The 27386-nt window shown below is 42.4% G+C and overlaps 2 protein-coding genes across 10 annotated transcripts; one reads left to right on the forward strand and one right to left on the reverse strand.

The window, feature by feature from the left end:
• Window positions 1-1715: 1715 nt before the first annotated feature.
• Window positions 1716-10590, reverse strand: proser2 (proline and serine rich 2). 3 transcript variants are annotated; one of them, XM_085436941.1, is made up of 5 exons: window positions 10465-10590; window positions 8257-8370; window positions 4666-4936; window positions 4108-4521; window positions 1716-3891 (listed from the first exon to the last, which is right to left on the reverse strand). In XM_085436941.1, exons 2-5 carry the CDS (start codon window positions 8320-8322, stop codon window positions 3053-3055), a joined length of 1590 nt encoding a protein of 529 aa, XP_085293067.1. In that variant the 5' UTR covers window positions 8323-8370; window positions 10465-10590; the 3' UTR covers window positions 1716-3052. The 3 variants fall into 3 exon arrangements, with proteins under 3 accessions (XP_085293067.1, XP_085293065.1, XP_085293066.1); XM_085436939.1 differs by having other exon boundaries at window positions 1716-4521; XM_085436940.1 differs by lacking the exon at window positions 8257-8370 and having other exon boundaries at window positions 1716-4521.
• Window positions 10591-12651: 2061 nt separating this feature from the next.
• On the forward strand, window positions 12652-26618 carry rab3ip (RAB3A interacting protein (rabin3)). 7 transcript variants are annotated; one of them, XM_085435859.1, is made up of 15 exons: window positions 16654-16767; window positions 16858-16935; window positions 20439-20559; window positions 21343-21459; window positions 21764-21930; window positions 22007-22172; window positions 23005-23100; window positions 23766-23843; window positions 23918-24133; window positions 24227-24355; window positions 24906-25018; window positions 25128-25151; window positions 25454-25553; window positions 26240-26309; window positions 26389-26618. In XM_085435859.1, the coding sequence occupies exons 4-15, from the start codon at window positions 21370-21372 to the stop codon at window positions 26469-26471; spliced, it is 1332 nt and encodes a 443-aa protein (XP_085291985.1). In that variant the 5' UTR covers window positions 16654-16767; window positions 16858-16935; window positions 20439-20559; window positions 21343-21369; the 3' UTR covers window positions 26472-26618. The 7 variants fall into 7 exon arrangements, with proteins under 7 accessions (XP_085291984.1, XP_085291987.1, XP_085291988.1 ...); XM_085435858.1 differs by lacking the exons at window positions 16654-16767; window positions 16858-16935 and adding an exon at window positions 12652-12722; XM_085435861.1 differs by lacking the exons at window positions 16654-16767; window positions 16858-16935 and adding an exon at window positions 12652-12722 and having other exon boundaries at window positions 26392-26618.
• Window positions 26619-27386: the final 768 nt, after the last annotated feature.

Here is a 27386-nt window from a genome sequence, read left to right on the forward strand (position 1 = left end):
TTTCTCAGGTTTATTTTCTTGTGTGTGTTTGCAATAAAACTAGAAAACAGATGGATCATAGAAAGCCTCATTTTGATTATCACAACTGGGATTCAGTCGGATTCTGTTTCCAGAGTGGAGATGGAAATGTGATGTTTGGAGGCAGACAGGAATCAGTATGACTATTTGGCTGACCCAGGGCCAACAGACAACCTGGTGATGGCGTTTTCCAGTGAGCAGACTGTTTTCTTTCTCACAGTTTTCACATTAAATTAAACAACTGGATCTTTAAATTTGTCAGATTTCTTCTGACCTGTGCTGCAGGCGGACAGCAAGCAGGGAGAATCAAGAGGGGAAGTATTCATCTTAAAGGCTTAGTTACTTTTTTCAGTTACACAAGTGTCCATTTAAAAAAAAAAAAGTCTGATCATCTGTTTCTTCGGTGCTTCCAGTGGTCCGGTGTTTGCAGAGGGAACAAACACCGGTTGTTTAGGGTTGTTTTCCTATGTGACGCGGTGCCGAGGTCACATCTGGGGCGGGCATAAATGTCGCGTTTGTTAATGTTCATTCAGCTCAACCTGACTGGAGAACGTGCACAATGTGAGCACCAATGTAATAAATGTGTTAAAGTTAAATATGAACACAGTGCCCACAGGGATGGGCAAGCATGCTCATTAAGAGAAACAATGGCAATAAAGGCAGAATATCAGTCATCTTGGGCACTGCCACTGACGCTGCATATACCCCCCCCCCCCCCTCTCTCTCTCTCTCTCTCTCTCTCTCGCACACACACACACACCCCTCAGGAATGAAAGCCTCTGTGTCAAAGGCTTATGTAAGAGTCTGCAGTCCAGACAGCTTCTTTAGTGTTGCTGCTGTTTAAAACACAAGCAGCCCAGTGTGAAATGTGGAAAATGGGTCAGAAAGTCCTTCCACAATAAAACATGAACAGGGAGGGGCTCGAGGTGCTGCAATGCACTATAAAAAGGAGCAATCCAAAGTTTTTAGATGTAATACATCACCAGCTCTCTGATTGGCTGACCCTCACAATAGAAAGTTTTAAAACTACAGATAGGTGGGGCCTGTGTGTCTGAGATTACCATATTAGGGATATCCATCTCTGTGACGTCTTAAAGCTCCAAAACAGCAGGAAATCTACAGAAGAGAGAAAAAAAGATTCACAGTGCTACAATGGTCAGTCCAGAGCTGAACCTGATTAAATGCTGTGGTGTGACCTTCAGAGATGTGCATAAACAAATCTTGCAAACCTCAATGACCTGAAGCAATGCTATAAAGAAGAAAGGGCAAATATTCCTCCACAGCTATGTGAGAGGCTGATCAAGTCATACATACAGTCACATATTTACTTCAAGTTATTGCTGCTAAAGAAGGCTCTGAATCATGGACGCTGCACAGTCCTGCAAATTAACATCTAAGGAAAGAAAACGAGGAGTTAAGCTCATGTTAACAACTTAAAAGCTGGAAAACTGTCAAGATTTCCTGCTCTAGTAGACATGCTGTACCAATACGGCTTCCATGTTGGCTACAAGTGCAAATGAGGTACCTTTGAGTCTTCTATGGTTTCAAAGAGGCTGTGCAGCTTTGATGGGTAAAATCCTAAAAAAAAAAACCAAAAAAAAAAACCCTCCTCTCAGCTGAAACTACCCAGTCATTAAACAGCTGCTTCTTTTTCACATTCCCCAGTTAATCAGGACAAAACAGACAAAACATGCAGACAGATGTAAGATTGTTCAGTTTAATGGGTGCAAATATTCGAGCAGATGGACTATGTACAGTTTATAATGTGGATATTTCAACAATCAGAAAGAACACCAGGCTGTTCAGTTATAGCAGCAACTTTCACATGGCCGCTCAGCTTCCCTTTAACCACACAAGAGGCACTTTTTATCCCTAATCTGTGCAGACGTGACCACTTCACAGGAACATTTCCTCATAAAGTAGCTCCATACTGCAGGTATGCACCATTAGATACTTCAACATGACTGTAGCTGAACTACAGAGAACCGGAGTCTGTAAACATAAGTTTATAAAATATATACTTCAAAAGTTACTGTAGGTAAACTACAGAGGCCGGAGTCTTGATAAACACATACACACACACACACACACACACACACACACACGCGCGCGCACACACACACACACACACACACACACACGCACACACACACACACACACACACACGCGCGCGCACACACACGCACACAGAGTTAAATAACACATTTTCAAATGTCAGAAACAACATATCGAGGATGTATTTCTAGACTGTGTGGTTTTAGTGCTCGTGTTTTGTCCAATGCTATGTGCACACCCATCCCTAAAGAGCAGTTTTTAAAGTATTCCCTCTGTGTAGTAAAAAAGTAAAAGTCCTGCCCTCAAACCCAGACCACCAGTCTGTGGTTTGGTGTGGGAGGTTTGTTCATTGGAGTAAAAATATCCCCCTGCTCGGCTCGGCTCCTCATCTTCAAGGAAACAGCATCTTTTCTTTGTTAGTCCCATACATAAGATCCCTTTTTGCTCTTTAGTGCTGATTATATTAGAAGTTTTTTTTAAAAAAAGAAAAAGTGCTTTTAACTGGAAAAACAAATACACACTAACATACCACTGACTAGAAAAAATGTCCAAAGTCAGTAAAGAAAACCAGTGAAAACAAGAAAAAGGCTCCCGTGTAACAGAGGTGATAAAGACTTCACAGTCTGAGAATCCAAGTTTTAAACAGAAAAAAAAATCCCAGTGAAAATCTATCCAACCTTAAATCCAAAGAGGCTTGAGAGCCTCCAGATTAAACTAATGCTTTTGGTAAAAAGGCTAAAAAAACTCTGGACGTTCACAATCGGACTCGTATCACAAACAAAGCTGAGACAGGAAGCTAAATAAATGTTTTTTTCCAAACTTTTTGGAGAGATTTAAAGCAGTTTAGCTCAGCTGCACTGTCTATCTGTAAATCTGTAAAAGTCTGTCTTTATCCACTCAATAGAGGGAGCTATAACGAAACAACCTCCACCAGCAGGTAAAAACTGAGGATAAATCCAGAAAACAAACAAGAGTTCATCAAGACTTTTTCAGCAACCCCAGTTTCCTCAGTGCCTCTCTGCGTGATTCATTCATCTCCCCTCGACCAGAAAACTGCACCGTGATGCCTTGGGGACGGAACATTGAGTTGGATCTTCGCCTGTTGTCTGCGGACAAGGACGTCGCAGGTTTCTGGGGAACAATGTGCCGAGGAGGTCTCGGGGCCGGTGTTGGGGCTGGAGGTTTGGAACCCCTTGCTGGGTTTTCTGAAGTGCGATATAAGCCGGTGACTGGGTTGAAGTTTCGGCTCCTTCCTCCGTAGCTGTTGTGCTCGGGCTGCAGCAGCTCTGATTTGTAGGGCAAGGTTTGACCCCTGTCCATGTGTGAGCTAAGGATGTCGGGAAGCTCGGTCCTGGAGCCAGATAGGGAACCGGGGGTCATGACTTTGCTCTTTCCCCCGTAGGTGTTGGGATCACTGGGGTTGGAGAGTGCAGAAGCGTGGGTTCTGGGTTCATGGCTTGTTGTTGAGGGTGCAGATTCACTCTTGGAACCAACAGAAGGGTGGACCACGATGGATTTTCCTCCGTAGCTGTTAAGTGCCAACGAGGTCACCTCAGATGGCTGTTGGGGGATGGATACTTTGTTTTCCACAGGAGGTGGATAGGAGCTGCTCTGTGCAACAGCTGGACGCGACAGGCTTGGTTGGGGGTTTCTGTCGTCATTGCTCCTAGAGGAAGATGTCCTCCGAACCTCAGGTTTCCTGTCAGCATGAATCAGGGTCTGAGGTGGGGTAGTGACATGGGCTTTGGGCGATTTGGGCCCAGTCTCAGTTGTTGTTGGATGATGAGCCTCCAGTGGTGTGGGACTGCTGCCTGCACCTGTAAGAGGAACCAGCGGGGTAATGTTAGGGGTGATTTGGACTGGCATACCCCCAGACATAGCTCGATTTCTGGTTAGGCCTAGCTTAGACAGGGCCTCCATTCTAGATTTGTTTGGTGTGGGGTCACTGAAGGAAATGCTGCGAGTAGGAACATTTCGAGGCTTCTTCCCTACAATGTGTAGAGAATCGTCCTGCAGCAGAGGTTGATTCATACCTAGGTTTGCCAGCATATGCGCCTGTTTCTCCTGGATGCTCACATTAGGTGGTGGCTGGTTTTGACGGTCCTTGCTGCCAACGATCATGTTGATGTTGTCAGGGTAGTGGGTAGGCTTGGCAGATGTAGGAGGACCCTGCTTCACTGGATGATCTGTGCTTGGCTTTTCATCCACGCTGAGGTGGTGGAGTGAAGGAAGGAAGTTAGCTGTTCCTCCGGACTGGTTCTCAGCTATCTTCTTGGCAATCAGCACGGGGGTGGGGACACTGCCTGCCAGGTGGTAGGGTGTGTTCGTCTGCCCGGACATGCCACTCGGGAGGGGAGGGTTGTACTCTGAAGGCAAGCTGTCCATCGGATTGTGCCTTGGCTTTGTCTCAAAGTGGCTTTCAGGGGGTGGCACCATAGTCTGAAAGCCTGGTAGAAACAAATTGAAGAAGTTTCAGTCACCGTGATTTAGTAGTTTAGAGATGTAATTTAATAATCTGCTTCATCTACATAAACAATTTTAAATATTGTAACTGACTACCCCGAACACAAACGCCAACTGCTGTACGCTACCTCGATGGTTGGGACTGAAGATCGGCTCTTTAGAGTGCACCGAATCTGCTTCCTTGTGGACCAAGTCAATAATATCGTGATCTTTGGGGTTGGTATCGTAGGGGTTGGCGCTCATAGCCACAGGTCTAGTGACCTCTTGAGTGGCGTTTTCAAAGGGCCTTGCTCGCACAAGCCTCCAGTCGTCCTCCTCTAAACTTGCCTCCAGCGAATCAATGGTTTTCTCAAAGAACTGGATGCAGTCCTGCTCCTCTTGACTCAGGTCTTGATCATCCTGTGAAGAGATATAAAACATTTCTGCTATGTCTTCTTTGTTCCTTAACATTTTTGCCTCAAAGGTTAAAGAGTCAGGTTACTGTGAATCACTGTAGCACACACAGAGAGAGGTTTCTCCACTATTTATAAAGGGAGGGGAAGATTTGAAGGTTGCCACTTAAGAGGGAGGCACTCTGGGTTTCTGATTTAAACACTTTACACACCATTTTTCTTGTTCTTGTTTGTTTTAGTGTGCAAAAATATTTGTGTACTTCCTGTATGTGAAAGTACATACAAAGTATGAAAAAAAGATTTTGACATTTTGAAACATTTTTAAATAGAACAAGCGAGTATTTGCTGAATCATCCTTTTTTATTCTTCATGATTCAGTGATAAATGTTATTGGTTCACCGTCACCTGACCTGTGCTTCTGTAAAAATGTATCTGCACCTCATGTGCTTGCAAGCGACTACACATAGATAAATGCAGGTAATGGTGTTGGCCACGTGCATGAGCTACGCCGTAGCCTTTACATAGATTCACTGCAGATCTATTTATGAAGTGTTACTCTAATAATGACGATAATTTACTAACTGGATTTCAGGATTTATTTAATATTACCTCAAACTAGTGACTGAGCTAGTAAAGCTATCAGGATATCATTTTACTGAGGTCAAAGGGCAAGAGAGCTGAGAGTCATTTTCCCACTCGCCCCCTGCTGACCAATGAAAAGAATACATTGGCTGATTTTTTTTTCAGCAGTCATCTTGGCTTCATGGCAGAAATTGAGGAGGCGGGATTGCCAGACACCACCTGTCATTTTGTTAGTGCACTGTCTCCAAACCAAACATTACAGGTCTCACTACCATGTGTTAAACCTTCCTGTTCACTCTCGCTAATAATTCTGTCACACTTGTCTTCACCAATCCACTCGGCCTGCACTCTCTTCTTCACCTCTCCTGTGCACTGTCCGTTGCTGCGGATGATTGACTCTCGGGTATTTAAATTTATCCACCTTGTTCTTTCTGCCTGCCGCTCATGCACACACACACATATTCAGTATTGCTTTTATTCCTCTTCTCTGCAGAAAATACCTCCACTTTGTTTAGTTTGGCACTAGCACAGCAGCTCTTTTTCCATTTACGGTAAGTTCAAATCTAGGCATGTGTTCAGTTTTGAAGATATCAAAGTTGAATGTTTCTCTAAATATACAATTTTTTTTTTTAAAAGGGCCTTAAAGCTGAGTTCTTTCCTGCAGCCAGCAGGCTGACTTTCATATGTGCTCTGCTCTAGTTTCCAAGAATCAGAAGAGTCAGAAAGGTGGATTATCCAAATATGCTCCCAGGTGTGCAACAATGGCAAAAAGGCTTGACTTGAGGGTTTCGCAGAATTTCTCAAACCTGCCTGTGACCTCACAGTCACTACATCTGCCCATTTTCCTGTTTATGACTGAAACATACTGAAAAAAGACTGATTATTGTTCTTAATGCAAAACAAGACAAAAAGGCCTGCTGTGGTGCTGCTTATGTCTCCTCATCACTGAGCTCCACATATATGGGTGCGAACGTTCCAGGTATGACTCTCACACAGTAGGCATGTGTAGAGGGAACACAGACTTGTTTGTTCTTCCAGACTTCTTTTCCCACCCTGTTTCTGGCTCAGCTGGCCCTCCCTCTCTCTCCTGCTGGACGGCTCCCTCACCTCTTCCTCTTCACCTCCACATACTCAGAACCACCACAGCAGGGTATCCAGTGACAGCACTCAGTGGCAGTGGCTGCTGATTTTGCTGAGGTCTTTCTGTGGTCCTGATAGGATCGAGGCCACCTATTTAAACCAAACCACATGGCTTTAGGGGATCCCCTGACACAATGTGTAATGGACTTAAAAAATAAATAAGAAAAAAAGCCTTGTTATGTGAACAAAGTGGTTCGTTATCATTTTAAATTACAGCTGGCAACTCTATGAAAGAGTCTAAACTCTATTTTCTTTCAAAGCTCTTCAATAAAACAGATTTTTGCACGTGTCACCCGTGACTTTCGCTGGTTCAAATGTTCAGTGTTTCTACAAACTTGACTTCGCAAAGAAAACTCAAACACAAAAAAATCTGAATTGAGACATCTTAATTACTGAACTGGGATTCATGACCCAGGACTTACACGTGAGTACCACTGCTCTGAAAAGTGGACAGCAGGACTTTTACACCTTATTTGTTCTCTGTGAAGGTAATGACCTTCAGGCTGCAGTTGAAATGAAAAGTGCTACGACCAGATTACCGAGACACCTGCAAAGACAAAGACACCTGCAGCAACACCCTCGTGAAACTAATAAGAGACAAACATGCAGATCTGCTGGTTTCAGCTGCCATGAAAGTCGTCCATTGTAGCGAAGCAGCTCAGGACCTAAAAAACTGCAGCTTAACCGGTTCGGCTGTGTCATGTGCTGATAATGAATCTCATCCCTGAGGCATGTGAAGGGATTAAGTTGTTAGGCAGGTGTAGCTTCCTAGCTTCTGAAATGACTGGCTGCGTTGTGTAAACATGACGTCGAGGCCTTATCCAGCGTGAAAATGCAGCTTGAACAATTGGGTGTTCACCTGATACGCAGACTCTGTTTGCTGTGGTTAATAGGACAAAAAGAACAGGACTGCTCTTTTCTCTGCCATGATGTGACCCGCTATTGACCACACAGGGGAATACTCGTGCAGGAGCCAATTAGCAGCTTTTTCTAAAGGCTGGTGGTCTTTTATAGTTGAAAAATAGCTCCAAAATGACTGTTTTACCAACAGGAAGACTGATATTGCTGATTCCCTAAGAGAACGTTAGACATCTACATCTGTCCCTGTGCAGAGATAACAGCCAAGATCAGAGTGACCTCCAGTTTTATTTCAATTCAACTTGGCTGCAAAGCCATGCTCCTTTTGTTCCTCTGTTCAGGGGCAAAATACAAAAAAAAAAAAAAAAAAACCCAGACAGTAAGACCTCTTCTGGTTGAGCAGGTTACCCTTATGCTGAAGGCTGACACAGGGGACTATTGCCCCATGGACACAACTGAACTACTCAATGGACCGATTCTTCTTTAAGATAGAAAAACTGTTGTTTCATGTCACCAGGTTTTGACAGATTAAAAACTCTAATGGGACTTTCCCCCCTTCCCTGACTTCTCTTGTGGTAACAAAGTTATTACAATTGCTTTAATTAAAAAACCAAAAAAAAAAACCCAAATCTGTTTAGTTTTAGCCTGTTTCCTGTGTCGGTTTGCTCATAAGAATGTGTGCTAAATTACAGAGAAGCAACAAAAAACTCAGCTGTGAGTAAACCAGAGTGGTTTTTGAGTACTCACGCCTGGTCTGGAGCTCCCATTGACCTTGTAGTAGAGGTGAGATTTTTCCTGCAGACGGAAGTCCATGTCTGGTTCTGCTCTGTAGAATCATCTAATCTGCATCTGAACGAGAGTCTGCAGACACAGAGGAGAGCATGTCAGCTCAGGCTTTAGACTTCACTGAAGGTTCAGTGTCAAGCTGTTTTTTTTGCTCCTGGCTCCATGTGATATCAGGAGTATGAGCTGCAGCCAATCAGAATGAAGTTGGCTTAAAGGGGAGGAGCTAAAACAGCTGCTCTAGAATGAAAGAGTATTGATAGTGCAGTTGGCTTGACATAGATACATATCAAGGGTTGTGCTTTTTTTGGGTGGGTGGGGGTGGGGGGGTAAATGTTTGGATTTTTTGTGAAATATTGGACATGTTTACATATTTTGGCCTCAAACCAAGAAGGGAGGTTTTAAAATTACTCGCAACTTCTTAGGTGCTACTGCTGCTGTATAATCAATAAAAATATCTTTCAGCCACCTGGTTTTGTTATTACATGCAAGATTTCTACATCAAGTTTGTAGCAGATTTACATTTGGCCCAATAAAGAAGCAATAAAATGTAAGATTTAAAGACTGCGAGACAAAACTATATTAAGATGAATAAAGTATGCTTGCATTTGTAAATTTATTTGTAAAGCCCTCAGTTTACAGGTTACAGATTTTTTAAATAGTTGGCAGCAGTTGCAGAAAGCAGCAGTTTTCTTGTTGTAAGGTCATAAAGAGCTGGATTAATCTTCAACAGCATTAAAAACCTGTCGGATAAATGTAGTGTTTCCCTCAGGAACGTAACGGAGCACAAGGGTAAATTTAGTCCACAGCACCTGATGGACCAGTTAACCGAGAGCAGGAAGCTGCAGAACAGGATCGCAGAGCCGAAACCAACGAGCTTCTCGGCCGACACATTCCTGCTTGATGCCGCGCTCATGACAAGAACAAAGAGAAATGCTGCTTGATGAGTTTGAAAAGACAGAAATGAGGAAGTGGCCGGAGGGCCAAGAAAAATCTAAGTATAGATGAGGCGGTCACAGTGAATGAATCTGGGTCTGAAACCAGCCCGGGTTCACATGGGTCCTCAGTCACAGCTCAGCAGGGCATTAGGTTTAGTACAAGCACAACACTTTGTTACCTGTCACACAGCTAAACCGGATCTGCAGGTGTGGAGATCAATTATGAACCAATTTATCTCCAAGTTGTGTAAAGAAAACCCCCAAATCAACATAACTCAGATTGAAAGTGTTCAATCGTGAGGCACAGGCTCATTCTGAATATCATTGTTGGGTTAACTGCCAAAAACCTTAGATAAAAAATTAAAAACACTGCAATGGTACTTCTGTTTAAGTCTTGACTACTTGAACCCAGACTGTTCTCTTTCCACCACTGTTAAGCTATTATTGTTATTTTATAAAGACTTCTACTTTCTTCTTCTTCTTCTTCTTTTTTGATTAGATAAAATATGTATCCTTCTAATCTAGAATAATTTCATGGTCACAGTTAGGGAGCAGCTGGGTTGCTCTGGCTCAGGACTTGTAGGTGTTAAATGGTGAGTCAATGATGAAACACAGAGGAGTGTTACTGCACAGTTATGAATGAAACCAAGCCCAGGCAGTTACGCGCACTCATTCCTCTGTTATCAATATTAATATTTCTCCCGAGTCCATTATTTTTAAGCATCTTTAGATTTTCTTTGGTTTATTTACATTTCTCCATGATTATTGATAAATTGATGTAAACGACTATTTTTTAATGTTTTTTTACACTGACATGCTGTAAATGATCTTTACTTTCAACATTTGAAATACAGCACATTTTTAATTACTCGTGAACTTAACTTTTCCTTTAAAGGATAACGAATAATACATACTTTTATGCACACATCCCTGCTCATGGAAATGATTATTAACAGTGAATCCTTTCAGTTTTCACGAGATCGTCACAAACTGATAAAACAGGCTTTACATGTGTCTCTCATTCTTATAGGAAGTCTGTCCATATATTCTGAAGTGTCTTCAGTGTATTGCATTTTAACCTTAAACATCTATCAGACAATCACTAAAAAATAAATTTGCCTTAGAAAACGTTCTTTTCCATTTTACACCTGGACAAAAAACAAAACAACCCCCCCCAAAAAAAAAACAAAACAAAAAAACTAAATGCGGTGAAATGCAGGAAAGTGAAACTTACCCATAAAATCCTCGCACTAATCATTCTGAAGTTCAAACCAGAAACTGGACAGATGACTTTCCTCCTTCACAGAGAAGGCAGCAACATCAGCCTCTAATCTGGCTGGAAACGATAGTCCGAGCTCCGTGTGCGTAATGACACCATTCGGCTCGTTACGCATTACTTAAAAACACGGGGGAAACTCCACCCCCAGAAGGGTGTGTGTGTGGTTTATTCAGGTGTGTGACACAGTGGAAATATATTACACACACACACATACACACCTCAGAGTATCATAGGGATGGGTTCAGAAGCAGTAGGACATGTGAGCTTTGTTTCGTTTCGTTTAGTTTTGACATGTAACTGAACGCATCACATTCCTGTTATTCTTTTGGGACAATAGAAGAACAATAGAAACAGTTTACATCAAATATAGATCAGCCAGCTCCCTGAATCTGCATCTTTATATATCTATATCATATCTCCACATTACACAGTTACAGAGTGACATATTAACTGACTCCTCCGGAGAATGTGTCGCCGTTTTACACTAAAGAATCCAAATTGTGTGTAAAATACTTAAATTTAGCTCCACAGTCATAAAACGTAATATGACGTCACCGACGGGACTCGCTGTGCTGCTCACTGAGTAACTGTAACTTGCAGATTACTCAGGTTTTGAGTACCCTGATTCCCCCCCCCCCCCCCCCCCAAACTTTATATAGACTGGCTGACAACAACACAAAAAGGAGCACTAAGAAAATAAACGGAAAAAAAATAAACTCAAACACAAAATGCCAGAGCTTTAAAATCGTTCTAACACACTCAATTATACAAGTATAATGTTTAAAAAGGTGATCGAGGCCTTTTAATTCTTATTGTCCATTATTGAGTAAATATTTTGCATTATATACAAAAGTAAACGGAGAACTTGAATTTATGAACCACTGTTTCCTATCGGTTCCACAAAAAGAACAATTTAAATTGATATCACCTTCAAGTCTCTGATGGTAGTGGTTAGTTGGATAGAACCTATGAAGCATTTTAAAAGAAACGTCCTTTATTGGTCATAAAGAGTTTTTGTGGTAAAAGCCAGACTTTGTGCCACCAGTTATTTTCCACAAAGCTGGACCAGTATGTTTGAGAAGAGGGCGAACATGTGCAGTCTCGAGGAAACAGGATCTAATAGAGGACAGCTCCAGAGACCCGAGGAAGCATTCTTCGCGTCTCCGTGTGCTGGAAGTGCGCACCCACAACAAAACATAGCGTGTCTTTATACTTGGAAAAATGGGACTTGTTTGCCCCCTGGTGGCTTTTAATTCTTCTTCACTGTTTATCACTGTTCACATGTTCACTTCACTGTTTATCTTCATCCTCACACACAGCCTCTCAGACTGGAATGAATTGAACATTTAAAGATTAAAACCACTGGAGACCTTAATCTCAAGGAATATACCACCTATTTGTTCATTTTACAAATTTAATCTCATACTCAGGGACCTTCAGGAAATGCTATCCCCATTCCCAGCTACAAATTATTATTATTATTATTATTATTATTATTATTATTATTATTATTATTATTATTATTATTAGTAGTAGTAGTAGTAGTAGTAGTAGTGGTAGTACGTTCAATTTTGTTTATTACAACTTAAACTTAATAAACTTGGATTTTTGTCTCTGAATATTATCTCGCTCCTACTACATTTTTAAATTAATTAAAAAAACAATTACTGCGTGTGTTTATTTTATTTGATTATTCATTTTATGTTTTCACAACTTTAATATCGTAAATTGAACAACAATTTAACTATCGTAAAGCATTATTCCCCTCACTGAGCTATATTTTTATTTTATGATACATTTCATATATTGTGCCTTTAGTTGCATAAATCTGAATTTTTATTATCTCAGAATATTATTTCTCTGTCCAAGCACAATATTTTATTTATTTAATTATTATTATAATTATTTTATTTTACAACTTTTAGTTCACAAGTCCAGACTTTTTGAGCTACATATTAATTTGAATGCATTTTTCTTAGTCTTTATTTGTTTCCTCTTTCACGAGCTCTCTCTCTCTCTCTTTTCTTTTTTTTACAATTAAATTAAATGTAATGTCATTTTATTTGTTCATGGGCCTAATGCCGAGTAATGAATTCCTGCTCTCTGCACGGACTGCTCTGTGACGAACTGCTTGGTGGCTCTGTGGTTTCCCAGCGGACCGTGAACGTACCTTCCGTCAGTTGGAGCTCCGCTCTGCGTCAACAGCCGCTCCGGTGAGTGTCTCTCTGTTTGTTTGTCTGTTTTTCGGGCTGTTTCGGCACGTTACCGTGAGGCAGACTGACCGACTGGGCTGCTATGCACGCGGGGGTCCGGTGAGTACACCTTTAAGGCCTCGTTACGGTTTTTATTTTAATCCGTGAGTCGCTGAGTTAAGCGAACTTGCTCAGCACCGCTAGCTTAAGTGCTATATACAAAAAGCATCGATGCGCCCATTATCGGACAGCGTTTCTCTTCTCCCTCAGCATCACTCCGTCACTCACTCAGTTTTCTGAGTTTTAAAGCGAATCCGCAGTTTCATAAATCCGTGCATTCATCTGTTTTATGTAATGAATGAAATTAGCCAGCCCTGGCCAGGCTTAGAGCAGTGGCCGATAATGGAAGCAGGGTTTCCCTCTGCAAGCGATTCCCTGATGTTTACTGAATGAGAAAGACGGATGTGTTTGGGTTTTTGGTTTTTTAGTAGTTCTCTTCTTGTCATGTGCTTTATTTCCGTGTTTTTAACACACCTGTGCCCACACTCACCCTCTTACTAATGTCAAGTAATTGGCCAGCAAACGTTAGCTGCTCAGCTAATCCTTAGCCCGATGTAGCAGCGAAACCCGAAGCTCCGCGCAAAGACGCCGCTGTCATGCATCTTTCAGACGGCGTCAGGTGACAGTCCTTAGCTCTCTAACTTAAGCCACCGCAGGTGCTCACGTATTAATGCATTAGCATGATAGGTAACATCACGTAACGTGCTATCCGCGGCTAATCCAGTGCTAGTTGTCCACAAGGCACCACCTGAGAGCAGGAGTACCTTACCTGGAAGAGTGACCTCAAGCGTACAGGTGACACTGTAAGCGGGGTGCAGGGAGAGCTGGAGGTCGGGTTAATGAGCAGAGACGCTGTTGCAGGTGTAAACTCAGGTGACTAGGGCTGCTCGATTATGGCAAAAATGATAATCACGATTATTTTCACTGAAATTGAGATCACGATTATTTGACGATATTTATTTAACCCTTTAAGACCTACTATAGAACCAAGTCCACCAGAGCTTATATTATTTTTTTTACATGCTGTAGTGCCATTTGTGGGAGCATTTCAAGTTGCTATACATCAATACAACTGTTATAGCCCATATTTTAATAATATGTATGCATTAAGTCCATAGTAATTACATAAATTGCAAAAAAGTGCAATAAACTACAAAAAAAATTGAAAATCGCTTTTGTTTTGTTTACATATATTTCTACTTGGAGAAATTTAAGAGGTTTATCCCTCAAAACTTTAAATACAATAAAGTTGCAAAAAAATAGTTTCCCACCACAGGAAATTTATTTTGAGTGTCTTCATAGTTTTATTTTGGAGATACACCAATTTTTATATACTGCAGGAAAAACAAAAAACAATCCTATGATGCAAATTTGCAAAGAAAACAGCATGTGCATCATTTTACTGTGGGAAGTGTTACGAACAGCTGATGGATCGGCAAAGCGTGTTTCTGGAATATTATGTTTTTGTTCCTGCAAGCGCTTTTTATGCAATTTTTGCAAAGCTTTATGTGGAACGAAACCGTGACCGAGGACAAGCTGATGGCATAAGATGTAAGTACAACTCCTCCGGTTTCATATGCAAAACAAATTATTGCGCTAGCTTACACGGTTCAGGTTCTACAGGGATTTAAAAATAGTTACGCAAAACGGAGCGTGCTGCTCTGACCGGCTTTAAAGGGTTAACAATGACTTTAAAAAAATAATATAAAATAGTGTGCAACACCACTGAAGTTTTTTTTTTTTTTTAAACTCTTTTCAACCAACGGCAGTCACTCTCCTCTCCAAATAACTTCTGCTTAGCTTTCCGAGCTTCCCTCGGGTCCTCTTAATCAGCGGTCTCCACCCTTTTTTGCGCCACGGACCGGTTTATGCCCGACAATATTTTCACAGACGGCCTTTAAGGTGTCGCGGATAAATGAGGGAGGGGCTAATAATCGGCTCAGTCATTTTTAATGATCGTTGAAAGCCCAGATCGTAATCGTGATTAAAATTCGATTAATTGAGCAGCCCTACAGGTGACATTTGTGCACATGCTGCACAAATATCACTGAGCTTGGTATCAGGTTTCTCTGAAGTACTACAGTGTGTCAGGACCACTGAAGGTAAGAAGAGGAAACCCCAGGGCTCAGAAAAAATAAAAACCTGGCAGATTAATGAGAAAAAAAACAGTACAAATAAAGAAGAAAACACCTGCCACATTTATGGCAAGAGATGAGGAAAATTATCAGGAAAAGCTGGCAAATTTTCAAAGAAAAAATGGTACATCTAGGAGGAAATTTTATGAGAATAAACTGGCAAATTTCCAAGTGAAAAAATTGTGACAAAAAAGTGAAAAAAATTGCAATTTTGTGGGCAAAATAGGAAAATTTACGAGACAAACTGGCCAAAAAAACCCCAAATAAGTATATCTGCAATAAAAAAAATCTATGAAGAAAAGCTGCCAACTTCACACAGAGAAAGTGAAACGATTAAAAAAAAAATCTAAATTTGCTGCTTAAATAAATTTATAAGTGAAACCCTGTAAATTCACTAGAAAAAAGTTCAATTTTTGGAAAAAAAACAATCACATTTCCAATTTTAGGAAAAAAAGAAGCTGGAAATGATTTATTTTTAAATTGCCAAATAATTAAAAAAAAATTAAAATGTAGTAAAATGTGTGAATAATTACCAGTAAATGAATGCAAACTGACCTCCCTTTGCACTTTATATATCGAGGGGTAAGTATAAGAATCTCCAGGCTTAATCCTATTATTGAACAGACCCCAAAAGGATTTTAACGTCTGGCTTGTTCTGCTCAGTCTTTAAATCCTGATAATTCAGTTGATACATCTAATTATGGGAACAACCATTACCTGTACACATCTGTAAGCACACAGAAGTTTCTGTCAGGCCTGGTTGTCGTATGTTTGGTGAAGCAGGTATTCCTCCAATGACTGTCTGTGTCACGCTCTTATTTTTTGGAGATGTATTAAAGGATGCCGTTCACCTGCTCTTCTCTGTGTTAAATGATAAATGCTGGTCAGTGCCACAGAGCCCCGACACCTTTATTTTGACCCATTTGTCACCATAATCCGTTGATGGTGAGCTTTTCATTGTTGTGGTCAGTCGAGCTGTTTGGGATTCGTGTAAACGCTGCCTGCTGAGACACAGGATGAGCCTTCATCGGCCGGCCCGAGTAACCAGATCCTTGCGCGACGTGTCGGGTTACCACGCCAAGCTCTGTAGGACTGGTCTCTATGGCGACAGGCAGGCAGGGAAGAGGAGTCAGGTTGTTTTTAATGAAGGTGGGGTTTCACCTGTGTGTGTTGATGTCCATCACCATGTGTCATACATCCTGGATGAGTTTTTGCCGATGTGTTTTTCTAGCGGCACACTGTCAGACGTGAGCTGTCTTTCTTTCTTTCTTTCTTTCTTTCTTTCTTTCTTTCTTTCTTTCTTTCTTTCTTTCTTTCTTTCTTTCTTTCTTTCTTTCTTTCTTTCTTTCTTTTATATTAATATTTTATGGGATAAATAATTAAACCAAAATACCTTAAATGATCTAAAATCAGCATCTTTCACAGTATTTGATTGTTTTAACTCTCTTTGTTGGTCGGAAGTTGTGATTGGTTTGTGGAATTTGGCTCTTTAACCTCAGACAGATATATCATAATCTGACATTACTTGCTGATTTCCGTGCCCCTAGTTTGAAACCACAAACCTCCTCAACAAACCGCACAAGAGGAAACAGGAGATTCATTCATATCAGGTATCATCAGCAGTTTTTTGTAGTCTGATGTCTGATTGGCCTTGAATGCAACATTAATGCCTGCTGTCAGCTGCATTCCAGCATCAGTGAAACTCGGACCAAACAATGACACAACTCAACATTAACAGAGTCCGAGACACGGCATCACAGCTGAGGATCATTTCCCAGCATGCCTCACTGCGGCGGGAACAAAACCCCTAATCAGGCCTAATGACGGGCGCAGAAGAAGAGATGACATGATGATACTGACGGAGAAACAAAGTACTCACTCAGCATGCTCTTAAAATACAGCGAGGGAGTGACAGCAGCTTTATTTGTCCTTAAGTCTCTCTTTGTGTTTACATTCATCAGAGGAGGACACACCCACTGAACACACACACACCAGGTGGAGCAGGTGTGACCGGTGTGCTGTTCAGCCACTCTGCTGAGGTATGCAAAGCAAAGGAGAGAGACAAAGAAGTAATTAATTACTTTGAGAGCACATCACGGTGATGCTGGTTAATGATATAGTAACTCGGGTATGAAGTTTCAGAGGGAACTTCTTGCCTGCCTGCTGAACTTTGACTCCAGCCTTCATGAGTAGGGATGGGTATCGTTTAGGTTTTATCCGATACCAGTACCAAACCGGTACTTTTGAAACGGTGCCGGTGCTTAAACGGTGCTCGAACCGGTGCTTAAAGAATGAAGAACACAAACTTTGTCCAAAAACCTCTTATGTTTAGCTGTTTTTTTTGTAAAAAGATAACAATGTTAGCCTTTTCTGCAGCTATAGGGCATATATGGTATCACTCTTGGCTGGAAGCAGTGCTTAATCAATGGAAAAAACACCAATTTTGTCTAAGTGTTTAGCCGTTTCCCACTTTTTCTTTGGTCATTTCAGCCTTTTTGGCCAGGGTGAAGGGAGTATCTGCCATCAAACAAGAAGACAGCCGCATGTAACTACGACGATGTTTGCTAGTTCACCTTATGTGCATTAATGTAAGAACGTGGTTAGCCTACTCAACGTAAATTACACACGAACAACATTAAGCTACTCACGCAGAGAAGAACGGCTGCTGCTGCATCATCATCCGTCATCATTTCTGCTACACTGGCAGGGCTAGGGGCCAGGACTCTCGTCTTCGGGTTCTTGGGGGATGTTGCTAACTCCGGGTCCGATAACAGGCACCACACCCGCAGTAGATGTGCACGGTGTGAGGTCTCGCAGCAAGCTATCAAATATGGCGCATTTCTCGGCTTTTAACAAAATGCCATACGTTGCCAGGTGTTTCATCAGATTCGAGGTGTTACCTCCTTTGCACAGTATCAGCGTAAAGCACTTGTTGTTGGCTGCTGAGTTTGCATCTTTTGCTGTGAAGTACAGCCAGACTTTTGACCGCTTCGCCTTGGGCATTTTTAATCTGTAGCTCTGCTCTAAAAGAACGTACGTGCCTGGGCCCGCCTACTACGCTTGCAAAGGTAAAATGATTGGCTAGAATCCAAAGTGTATGACATCTCAGGAAAAAAAGCACCGAAATAAAGCACCAGAATGTGCGCTGCTTTTCGGTCTGGTTACTACAGTTTATGTCAGCACCGGTTCTGACATACCCATACAGTTCTGATACCGGTACCCATCCCTATTCATGAGCTGTACATTAACTTTGGGCAGTTTGTGGAGGAAATGCAGTAATAACTCCACATTACTGGAAGATAAGGGAGCTGCATGGGTTAAACTTGCAAGAGGCCCACCTCGTGCCCGCTCCCTACTTGAAAACGGCAAGTTCAGGTGGACTTTGTATCATAGTGCTGGCAGATGAAAGACGAACTAATGTCTAACCGGAAGATGTTTGAAATACAGTGCTGTTTTTCTTTGGTGGTGGTGTTTTGGCTTGTTGAGCTTGGTGTGTGAAGTCTTGTTGGTCCTTGCTACCATTTCTAGCTCAGAGATTTAAAGATTAGCAAGCTTTAAAATATGAGTTTTCTGTTTGGACTTGGCACCAATGTGTTGGTGCCAAAAACTGCAGTTCCTCTAACGGCCACTTGAGGTTGCCTCCAAGGTTAAAATGTCCTGTTTATCGCAGTGAAGCAGCAGTGCTACTGCCATCAGACCAGGCTCAGAGGGACGAGGTGCAGGATTGACACATACAGTCAAGTAATTGTAATGCTTCCTGATGAGGAAGACTAAAATTTCACTCACCAAAATGCAGGACGCCTCATTACTAGCCAGATAATCCAGTATGAAAAGTGCCAACAGCACAAACAGTCCAGAGGTCGAGTTCAGGGACTGTCAGTTAGACAGCCTTCAGCCTGTGGTAGCACATTTGTACCACCTGCTTTAACATCGGAGTCTATGGGAACTGACTCAGCATTGGAGGCGGCCTCAAGTGGATGTCAGAGGAACTGCAGTTTTTACTCCTAAGCCTGAAGGCTGATGGTGTCCTGTCATAACCCGGGCGGGCAGCGATGACTCAAGATTGGTGTAGGAGCGTCTACTAGAAATCTTAGGCGAGCTGAAACTCATGGACATTGACCTCAAGGTCAGAGATCAAGTTTACTGAAAATCTTGTGAACACACATTGCTGTATATAGACGTTTGAGGAATAACAGTCCGTGACGTGGGGTCATGTGTCTGGTCATGACAGTGCAGGGACTGAGAGAGCAGTCAGACATTAAGGATGAGTAAATTATGTTTGCTTCACAGGTGTACTTCAGCCTAATGTCTCCCTGGCAGCCATCAGGATTTTTGGCAGTTTGGCTTTATTTTCTACCAGTGCAGTGAGCTTGGTGTTTTTATTGGTGTGAAACCTGCAACAAAGACAAAAGGGGACAGAGCCTTTCAGTCTGTTGCACCAAGGCTGTGGAACAGTTTACCACTACAATTACGTTTGCTTGACTCTGTGGATTCTTTTAAAAAACAGTTAAAAAACTCTTCTGTTCAAACAAGCCTTTTGTTGATCTACATATTTTTATATATATATATATATATATATATATATATATATATATATATATTTATTTATTTATTTATTTATTTATTTACATTATTTACATTTGATCTTTTACATTGTATATAATGTCTATTGATTTTATTGTTTATTTTAATATTTGTGTACAGCGCTTTGTGATTGCCTGTCTGTGAAAAGCACTTAATAAATAAAGTTTACTTACTTACTTACTAACTAATGCTCAGTGGAGAAAGGGAAATCATTTTAAAAAAGCTTCAGTTTAAATTAAAAGGCGTTATTGTGAGTTATTGTGTGGATACGTCTCAATTAGGGATGGAAAAACTGGCTTCGAAATCCAAGAGAGTGTCCCACTGAGCTCCTGTGCTGTCATGCTGAAACCATGAGTGATGTCTGTACACTGTGTTCAGACCTGGAGTTTAATGAAAACTGTGCAGGAATCAATAAAACGACAATTATAATGTTTCTTAAGAAACTGAAAAACACACAAACCCTCCTTGAAATCAGCAGTTCAGCAGCCTGACAGGTGAAGTCTGGGGCAAAGACATCTCCTGTTTCCGCCTGTGAGATTAATTACTGTTGAAATTTCTGCCCACTCAGCTCGGCTCTCATTTAAGGTTTGGAATCCGGACAGTAAAACGGTAAATGCAGGGATCGCCTCATTCTCTCTAAATGTTACGAGTCAGCATCCATAAACCAGCTAATGTTAGCTCACCTGGAGCTGCTGCTGGCTCAGGCAAGTCTTGGACTGCAAAAAGTGCCTGAGCTCTTGCTACCTCCAGTTTTTTTTTTCTTTGAGGAGTAGTAGGGGTTCATTTAAGGATTTTAAAAATACCATTAAAAATAAAGGCATTTAGTGGATATTTAAAAGACAGAGTGACTTCTAAGCCTGATGATCTTTAGGATCGGTTACCAAGACAAATATTTTAAACTCACTCACAGCAGAAAGTAAAACTAACCTGTCTCTGTGCCTCTTTCCCTGTTTTTCAGGTACAGGACAGTCTTTTCCTGTTGGCGTGTGCTGAGTCACTCCTTCACCTGAGTTTTACTGACTGCCTGTCCTTGGGCCTCCACTGAACCTCCAGATTTCTCCATCCACAGCTGCACCATGGTACAGTGAACAGAAAACAATTTGAGATCTGAGACACTTTCACCGAGCGTGTTAGCCTGTTTAAAAAAAACCCAAATAATTTTTTTATTTTATTATTTCTTCAGGTCATCAAACAGCCGTTAATAAGGTCCAAGGCTGTTTCTGCTGTGAGCACCATGCAGATTTTGTTTCCTCATTAATCTGCTGAAAAGGCTTCTCTGTGCTCACCTTAAGTTTAACACCTCTGAATTTAACACCTGAACTCACCTGCAAGAGTTTGACAGTTTCAGGGTTTCACATGAAAAATAATCACAAGATTAAAACACACTGATGTTTTCTTTAATTCTGAGGTGGTGATTTGAATTATGCATGCCGCAGTACTCTATGTGTCCAGCTGGGGCAGCAAACAGAGTGCCAGACTGTTACTTTTTTTTTCTTTTTTTTTTTGCGGGTAGATGGTATTTTATTTTGTGGGGGTGTAGTCGTGAACCTGTTTGCAGGAGCACATACAGAATCAGCTGAATTTCAGACCACCACTGCCTCTTACAAGCTTCGCATAAACTGGACATAAAGGATCCATTTGAAAGACTTTTGTATTTGTCTGCGTTAACGAGAAACTTTTTAATTGCAAACTTGCAGCGAGTAGAGCGCTGACGGCTGCTAATTCACCAACAAACATCTTTTGAAGCCTGTTTTTTGGGTCCCCCCCGCTGTTAGTCACCAATTCTCCATCTGCAGTCTACTGAAGCGAGACTGCTGCAGCTTTCACACGACTCACGGCTCTGTGTGTGTGTGTCTGTTCAGAGTGTATGATGTCTGAGAGCAGTTGCTATGGCCTGCAGCAGCGGTCAGAACAATGCAGAGACTCTGGAGGGGTTCCACGAGGTGAATCTGGCCTCGCCCACCACACCTGACCTTCAGGTAAGGTCGGAGCTCCAGCCGTTCCCGTTAGCTCCATGCATGCTTCACGTTTCAGGAGGTCCACTCTCGTAGTTCATCGTTCATCGGGTATAAAAATGTTTTTGTTTTTAGAAATCTGCGCAGCCTCCAAGTCTTCTCTTGTGCATGATTTAAAAAAAAAAAAAAAAAACAACCCTTCGCTGTCGAGGATTTTTTTGTGTCCTGTGTGGAAAAGTTCATTGTGTGTTTGTGCGTGAAGATGAAATATCATAAACTCACTGTTCTGGAATTTGTGTCACCCTGACTGCTTGTGTTTGCCCTGCAGAACCAATCGGATCAGCGCCCGGCCATCCGTCACACCACCCCGCCCACTTCTCTATATCGCACCCACTCTCTGGGAGCGCCTCCTCCGGGCCTCCCCACCTCACTGCGAGCAGATCAGCTGCCCACTCAGCCGGTGTACTCGGCACCGCGGCACAGCCACAATGGAAGGTAACAAAAACACAGGCGCCTGCACCCAATCGATGAGCCGTAATCCGTAACTCACCCGTGCTGTTTCCCCGCACAGCGTGCCAGGCCTGGAGGCAGAGTCGGCCGAGTTCATGTCCGGAGAGGATGGGGAGGAGTGTGGTGCTCTGAGCGACAGCCTGTCACGGCTGCGCAGCCCGTCGGTGATGGAGGTCCGAGAGAAAGGATATGAGAGGCTGAAGGAGGAGCTCGCCAAGGCTCAGAGGGTAGGGTGCGCTCACTTAGGGTTATGTCTTCATCACGCAGAAGACATCACAACGTCAGCTTCCCCCAGACTAATCTGACCTGAAAGTGACCTAATCATGACTTTAACTCAAGTTCTCGTGTTTTTAAGCTTTGAAGGAACCGTTCACCCCAAACTCAGGGATGCTTTTGTCAGGAGAGACAAAAGAAATAAGATCAAGAGCAGAGACATGAGAGAGGACAGAAAAAAGATGAAAGAAATCATTTAAAGATGGGCAGTCTTCAGAAATTATGAAACCGTAATTCAAGAAATAAATACAATAAAATCCACAGACGTCTGCTTTGGCACTTTCATTAGGATTTATTTTATTTCTACCAGATCTTAGCCACAGTGCAGGAGGCAGTGCCCGTTTACTGTGACGACAGGATGTAAACAATGATCACGTCTTGCCTCAGCTGAGCTGTAATTTACTGTGTGCTTCTTCAGACTGGAAATAAAAAAGAAAATAGTTCCTGGAGGAATGTTTGAGGTTTTTCTGAGTAACTGAGGGACGTTACTGCCACGCAACAAGACGAATGTTACTGCGTTCCTTTATGTTTGTGTGTGTGTGTGTGTATTTGTGTGTGTGTATTCACTACATCTCACCACAGCGTTCATTACTTTAGAGCGATATCGTGTAATTTTCAGAGTTTTATTTAAAAGCATGTTTTAAATGATTTTTTGCGTTAAACATGTTTCACTTATTTTAATTTCTTCATCTCTTTGTTCGTTTGTCGACATGCTTTCATTTCCACATGTTCATTTGGTTGTCTTTCTATTGTGTTGCTGTGCGTGTGTGTGTGTGTGTGTGGAAGGAGCTGCTGTTGAAGGATGAGGAGTGTGAGAGGTTGTCTAAAGTCAGAGATCAGCTCGGCCAGGAGCTGGAGGAGCTCACCGCCAGTCTCTTCCAGGTCGGTCCACCTACCCTACGTCTGTGTCCTCTACTTCCTGTTTCCTTTCCTCCTCTTCCTCCTGAGGCACCGGACAGAAAGAATATGAGTGATTGACACAGGCAGTGTGAAAGAGGTGTGACGGGTTTAACAAAGCTTTTAGGTGAACTCTAAACATTTAGTTTTGTCACCCATCAGGCATCGCAAGTTTCCTCTAAATATGGGCAGATAATTGAATTTGATGAGAATAAAGTTAAATTATCATTTTTGTTCAGTCTAGCTTTTGTGTTGTATTATGTTAAAAATGAAGTGCAGCCTTTTTGCCTAACAACAGATAGCCCTGCTGAAAAGCTCAAACTCGACCACAGATCAAGGCACAATGCTAAAAACCTAAGAATGTTTCCACGAGTGTCTCCTGTGACATGTGAGGTCCAGAGCCGATGTGTCTGTGCTGAATGAATCTGTCCGGCGAGCCCTGAAAACGTGCTGCTCCAACTCCTCTTCCTCCGTGCTCTCGTTCACTCTTGGCTTTCTCTTGCAGGAGGTGTTGGGACTCTGTGTGCTTGTGCGTGTCTGTAAATGCAGATTACCTTTATGTTCCTGTTCTGTGTTTTTGAGTTTATTTATGATATTTCAGTTGCACTGAGCTCGTTTAGCTGCTGATTCACCGTCTGTGTGTTTTCCAGGAGGCTCACAAAATGGTGAGAGAAGCAAACGTCAAACAGGCAAATGCTGAAAAACAGCTGAAAGAAGCTCTGGGCAAGGTGAGACCTCACCACTCCACATCAGACCAGACTGTTTACCTGCTTACTCTGAGGATTTCTGTTTCTTTCTTCAGATCGACGTCCTCCAGGCGGAGGTTCAGGCTCTGAAGACTCTCGTGCTCTCCTCCCCGACCTCCCCGGTGGGTGAGCTTCCCTCTGTGGAAACAGGAGGAGGCGTGAAGACTCCCTTCAGGAAGGGCCACAGCAGGAACAAGAGCACCTCCTCCGCCATGCTGGGGACTCAGCCCGACCCGTCGGCCACGCAGCCCATTGTACGCGAGTGTCGGGAGGTAAGAGGTGCAGCAGGAGGAGGAGTGCTCACGCTCCCAGAGCTTTTTCTTTAACAGCCGATGATGAGACTGCATGTAGTTTCTGACTTGCAGGTGGACGGTCAGCTGTTCAGCGAGTTCAAGGCATGGAAGGAGGAGCCGACGTTCGACCGAAGCTGCAGCTTTCTGGAGAGAATTTACCGTGAGGACATCTACCCCTGCTTGACCTTCAACAAGAGCGAGGTACATGACGACCTCCCGAACTCTTAAAAGCGCTTTATTAGGAGTAGAAAGACATGCAAACATGCACCCATCTGAGATTTCAGCACTGATATTATCATTTCAGTTTTTTTTGTTGTGAAGGTCAAAATGTTTAGAAGGTTTAAAACTTCTGATCTGATCTCACAAACTCAGTCACTGTTTAGCTCAGATGATTAAAAGATGTTAGGTTTCTGTAGACAAAGCTGCAAAAAGTTCGTTAAAGGTGCGTGCATCTGCCTTCTGGGGACACTGTTGCCTCACAGTAAGAAGATTTGAGCGTGAGTGGGTGGCGACCTGGCAAGGCGTGCCCCGTGCTCGCCCTCTGCCAGCTGGAAAAGGCTTCACCCGGTTTGTCTCGGTATGCGTTTGATTTGATTGTTTAAAAAAGTGCAGTTGACAAATGTGCAGGGTTTAGAAAATCCCAGGGAAAAGCCGGGGCCGCTCTGAGTCCCCTGGAGATGCATGTTGACATGAATCAGAAAGATTCTGATACCTCCTGTGTCCGTTAATGCCCTCCTCTCCTCTCCCCCAGCTGGGTTCGGCCATCTTAGAGGCCGTGGAGCAGAACACACTGAGTGTGGAACCGGTCGGCTTCCAGCCGCTGCCTGTGGTCAAAGCATCGGCGGTGGAGTGTGGAGGACCAAAGTGAGCACGTGCACACACTTGAACTCAAACACACGCACACACTTTCTCCCCTGCATTGAGCTTTCACTCCTTCATCATCACATCTCCATCTTCCGATTTCCTCCTCTAGTGGGCGCAGGTCTGAGCTCGTCACGTAAGTCTGACTCTCTCCCCCATTAGCTTTTTCCCTTTCTTTAGCCTCTCCTCAGTTGCTCCCCACCTTCATCCGGCTCTTCCAAACCCTCCTGCTAACTTATTCCCTCCTTCTAAACTTCTGTTCAGGATGTCAAAGCCATCCTGTCGTCCTCTTCTCCTCCTTTGCTGCCTCAAGCCGTGTTAGTTTTGCTCCTGTGTAGTTTCTGCTTTGTAGGAGTTTTTTTGTTTCTTCCTGTTAAAGTAACAGCTAACTCATGTTTTTTTTTTCTTTGTTTGTTTTTGTTTATGTCCATCTGGTAGAAAATGTGCCCTGAGCGGTCAGACCAAAACCTGCAAGCACAGAATCAAGTTTGGAGATTCGTCCAGCTATTACTACGTGTCTCCCTACTGTAGATACAGAGTGAGTGTAACACCCAGCCATTCACTCACACCTGAAAGCTTTACCTCCCCTTTATGTCCGGTCCATCTTTCCTGAGCCAGAACATTTTCTAAATTACTCCAAAGCTCAGTGAGCACTAAAACAATCCTGCCAGCTTCTTCCACCATCACTGTAAAAGTAAGAAAACAACTCTGGAGGTGATTCAGTGCATGTTACTGCACTTCTGCATGAGCAGTCCCTCTGCATGAGGATAAGAATGAAGAGCTTTCAGAATGACTAAATAAAGCAGCCATGCCTCTAACTTTAAGTCTTACACTTGTTATAAAGGATGAAACTATCCAGAGACACAAACTGTTTTCTCTAAATGTGTTTATTTATTCTTCAAAGTTTTAACTTGGAGCCTCAAGTGAATGTCACAGGAGCTGTAGTTAGAAACCTCCCTCCATGATTTTTATTTTTTTAAGTGTTTTTTTTAAATGTAAATGAGAAATTAGAACATAAATCTGAATACTTTAAATCGTCTAAATTAACAGAAACCTAAGTTTTAGCAAAATCACTAAGCTTATAGTTCAGCATGTAATCCTGTCCTCACATTAAACATAAGGAATAAATACGTTAAGTCTATAACTCTTTGTAGCTTTGCATGAATTCACCTGAAGCTCAGAAACTGTTGACTGGTGTTTTCAGCAGTGTCCTCTCTCCTTCAGATCACGGCGGTGTGCAACTTCTTTACCTATATCCGCTACATCCACCAAGGGCTGGTCAAACAGCAGGACGGTAAGAAACGCGCCAGTGGATTCTTGTGGTGGCTCGATATCAGTGTGATTAAACTCCCTGCCTCCCTCTGTGTTTGCAGCAGAACAGATGTTCTGGGAGGTGATGCAGCTCCGCAGGGAAATGTCCCTCGCCAAGCTTGGCTACTACAAAGACCAGCTGTGACCGGGGCCGTCCTCCACTCACAGCAGAGTCTGAGCTGAAGCCCCGCCCCACCCTGGCTCTTGCCCCTCCCCCTTATTTTGTGTGAGTGTTTTTTGTGTGAGAGAGAAACTGTTTTCAATCATCACAAAAAAAGACTGAAGACTGTGATTTTGGTGCCGGTGGTCATTACTGATCTGGACTTCTTTGGGTTCTGAAACATGCAACACTCCAGTGTGTCAGAAAACTGACATGTTTCTAAAAAAATAACACTACAGACTGTTTGGTCATCAGTTACATGTGATCTCTGGAGAGATGCATGTGGGTTTTGAAGCCTCAAAGCGAGAAAAATATCAAAAATAGGTGTTAGAAATATGAGAATATCTGATAAAAGTCATATTTCAAGGGTGAAGTTGAACCGTAGAATAAAGTCATTGTTTTAAGAGGAAGAACGTTGTAAACAGAATCACAGAAACTGTGGAAAAATAACCCCTTTTGTTTCCTGTTGTGGAGACGTCTGTGGCACCTAAAGTGGACGTTCGAGGAACTGCAGGTCGTGCTGCGCTTCCAGGTTCGCTTCATTTTCCTGCTAGTTAACAGGACACATCTTCCTTTTTCTTTAGGATGATTTTTCAAAATAAACCGCCATTCATAACAGAAACCGTCATTATGGATTTATGTGTGGTGGCTTTCAAAGCAGACTTCACTTTCACCTTAAATACTACATGAAAATATTATTTCAGCAGTAAAGCTTTAGTAAAACTGCAGCTGTTTAAAATGTAAACAATTTAGAATATTTGGGTATATATATTTATAAAACTCATCGCAGGGAACAAGTGACAGCTGATGTGACAACGTCTCAGCTGAAGAATTCAGAATTACAATTCTTCATTTTTACAACCTAAATTTTGAATTTTTTTTCTGTAAATGTTGAATTTA

The sequence above is a fragment of the Copadichromis virginalis genome, linkage group LG17 (assembly GCF_057382275.1).
Source record: "Copadichromis virginalis isolate Kocher_CV1m ecotype Utaka linkage group LG17, C_Virginalis_male_GT1.1, whole genome shotgun sequence".
Taxonomy (NCBI): Eukaryota; Metazoa; Chordata; class Actinopteri; order Cichliformes; family Cichlidae; genus Copadichromis; species Copadichromis virginalis.

What these genes read in the sequence shown, in the direction of transcription:
- rab3ip (XM_085435858.1), top strand. Translation starts at nt 21,370, where the DNA reads ATGGCCTGCAGCAGCGGTCAGAACAATGCAGAGACTCTGGAGGGGTTC. An exon ending in TTGTACGCGAGTGTCGGGAG is followed by an intron (nt 24,134 to 24,226) that starts GTAAGAGGTGCA and finishes TCTGACTTGCAG; the next exon opens with GTGGACGGTCAGCTGTTCAG. An exon ending in GCTGGTCAAACAGCAGGACG is followed by an intron (nt 26,310 to 26,388) that starts GTAAGAAACGCG and finishes CTGTGTTTGCAG; the next exon opens with CAGAACAGATGTTCTGGGAG.
- proser2 (XM_085436939.1), bottom strand. Translation starts at nt 8,322, where the DNA reads ATGGACTTCCGTCTGCAGGAAAAATCTCACCTCTACTACAAGGTCAAT. An exon ending in ATGGGAGCTCCAGACCAGGC is followed by an intron (nt 4,937 to 8,256) that starts GTGAGTACTCAA and finishes ATCTCTTCACAG; the next exon opens with GATGATCAAGACCTGAGTCA. An exon ending in CTTCAGTCCCAACCATCGAG is followed by an intron (nt 4,522 to 4,665) that starts GTAGCGTACAGC and finishes TGTTTCTACCAG; the next exon opens with GCTTTCAGACTATGGTGCCA.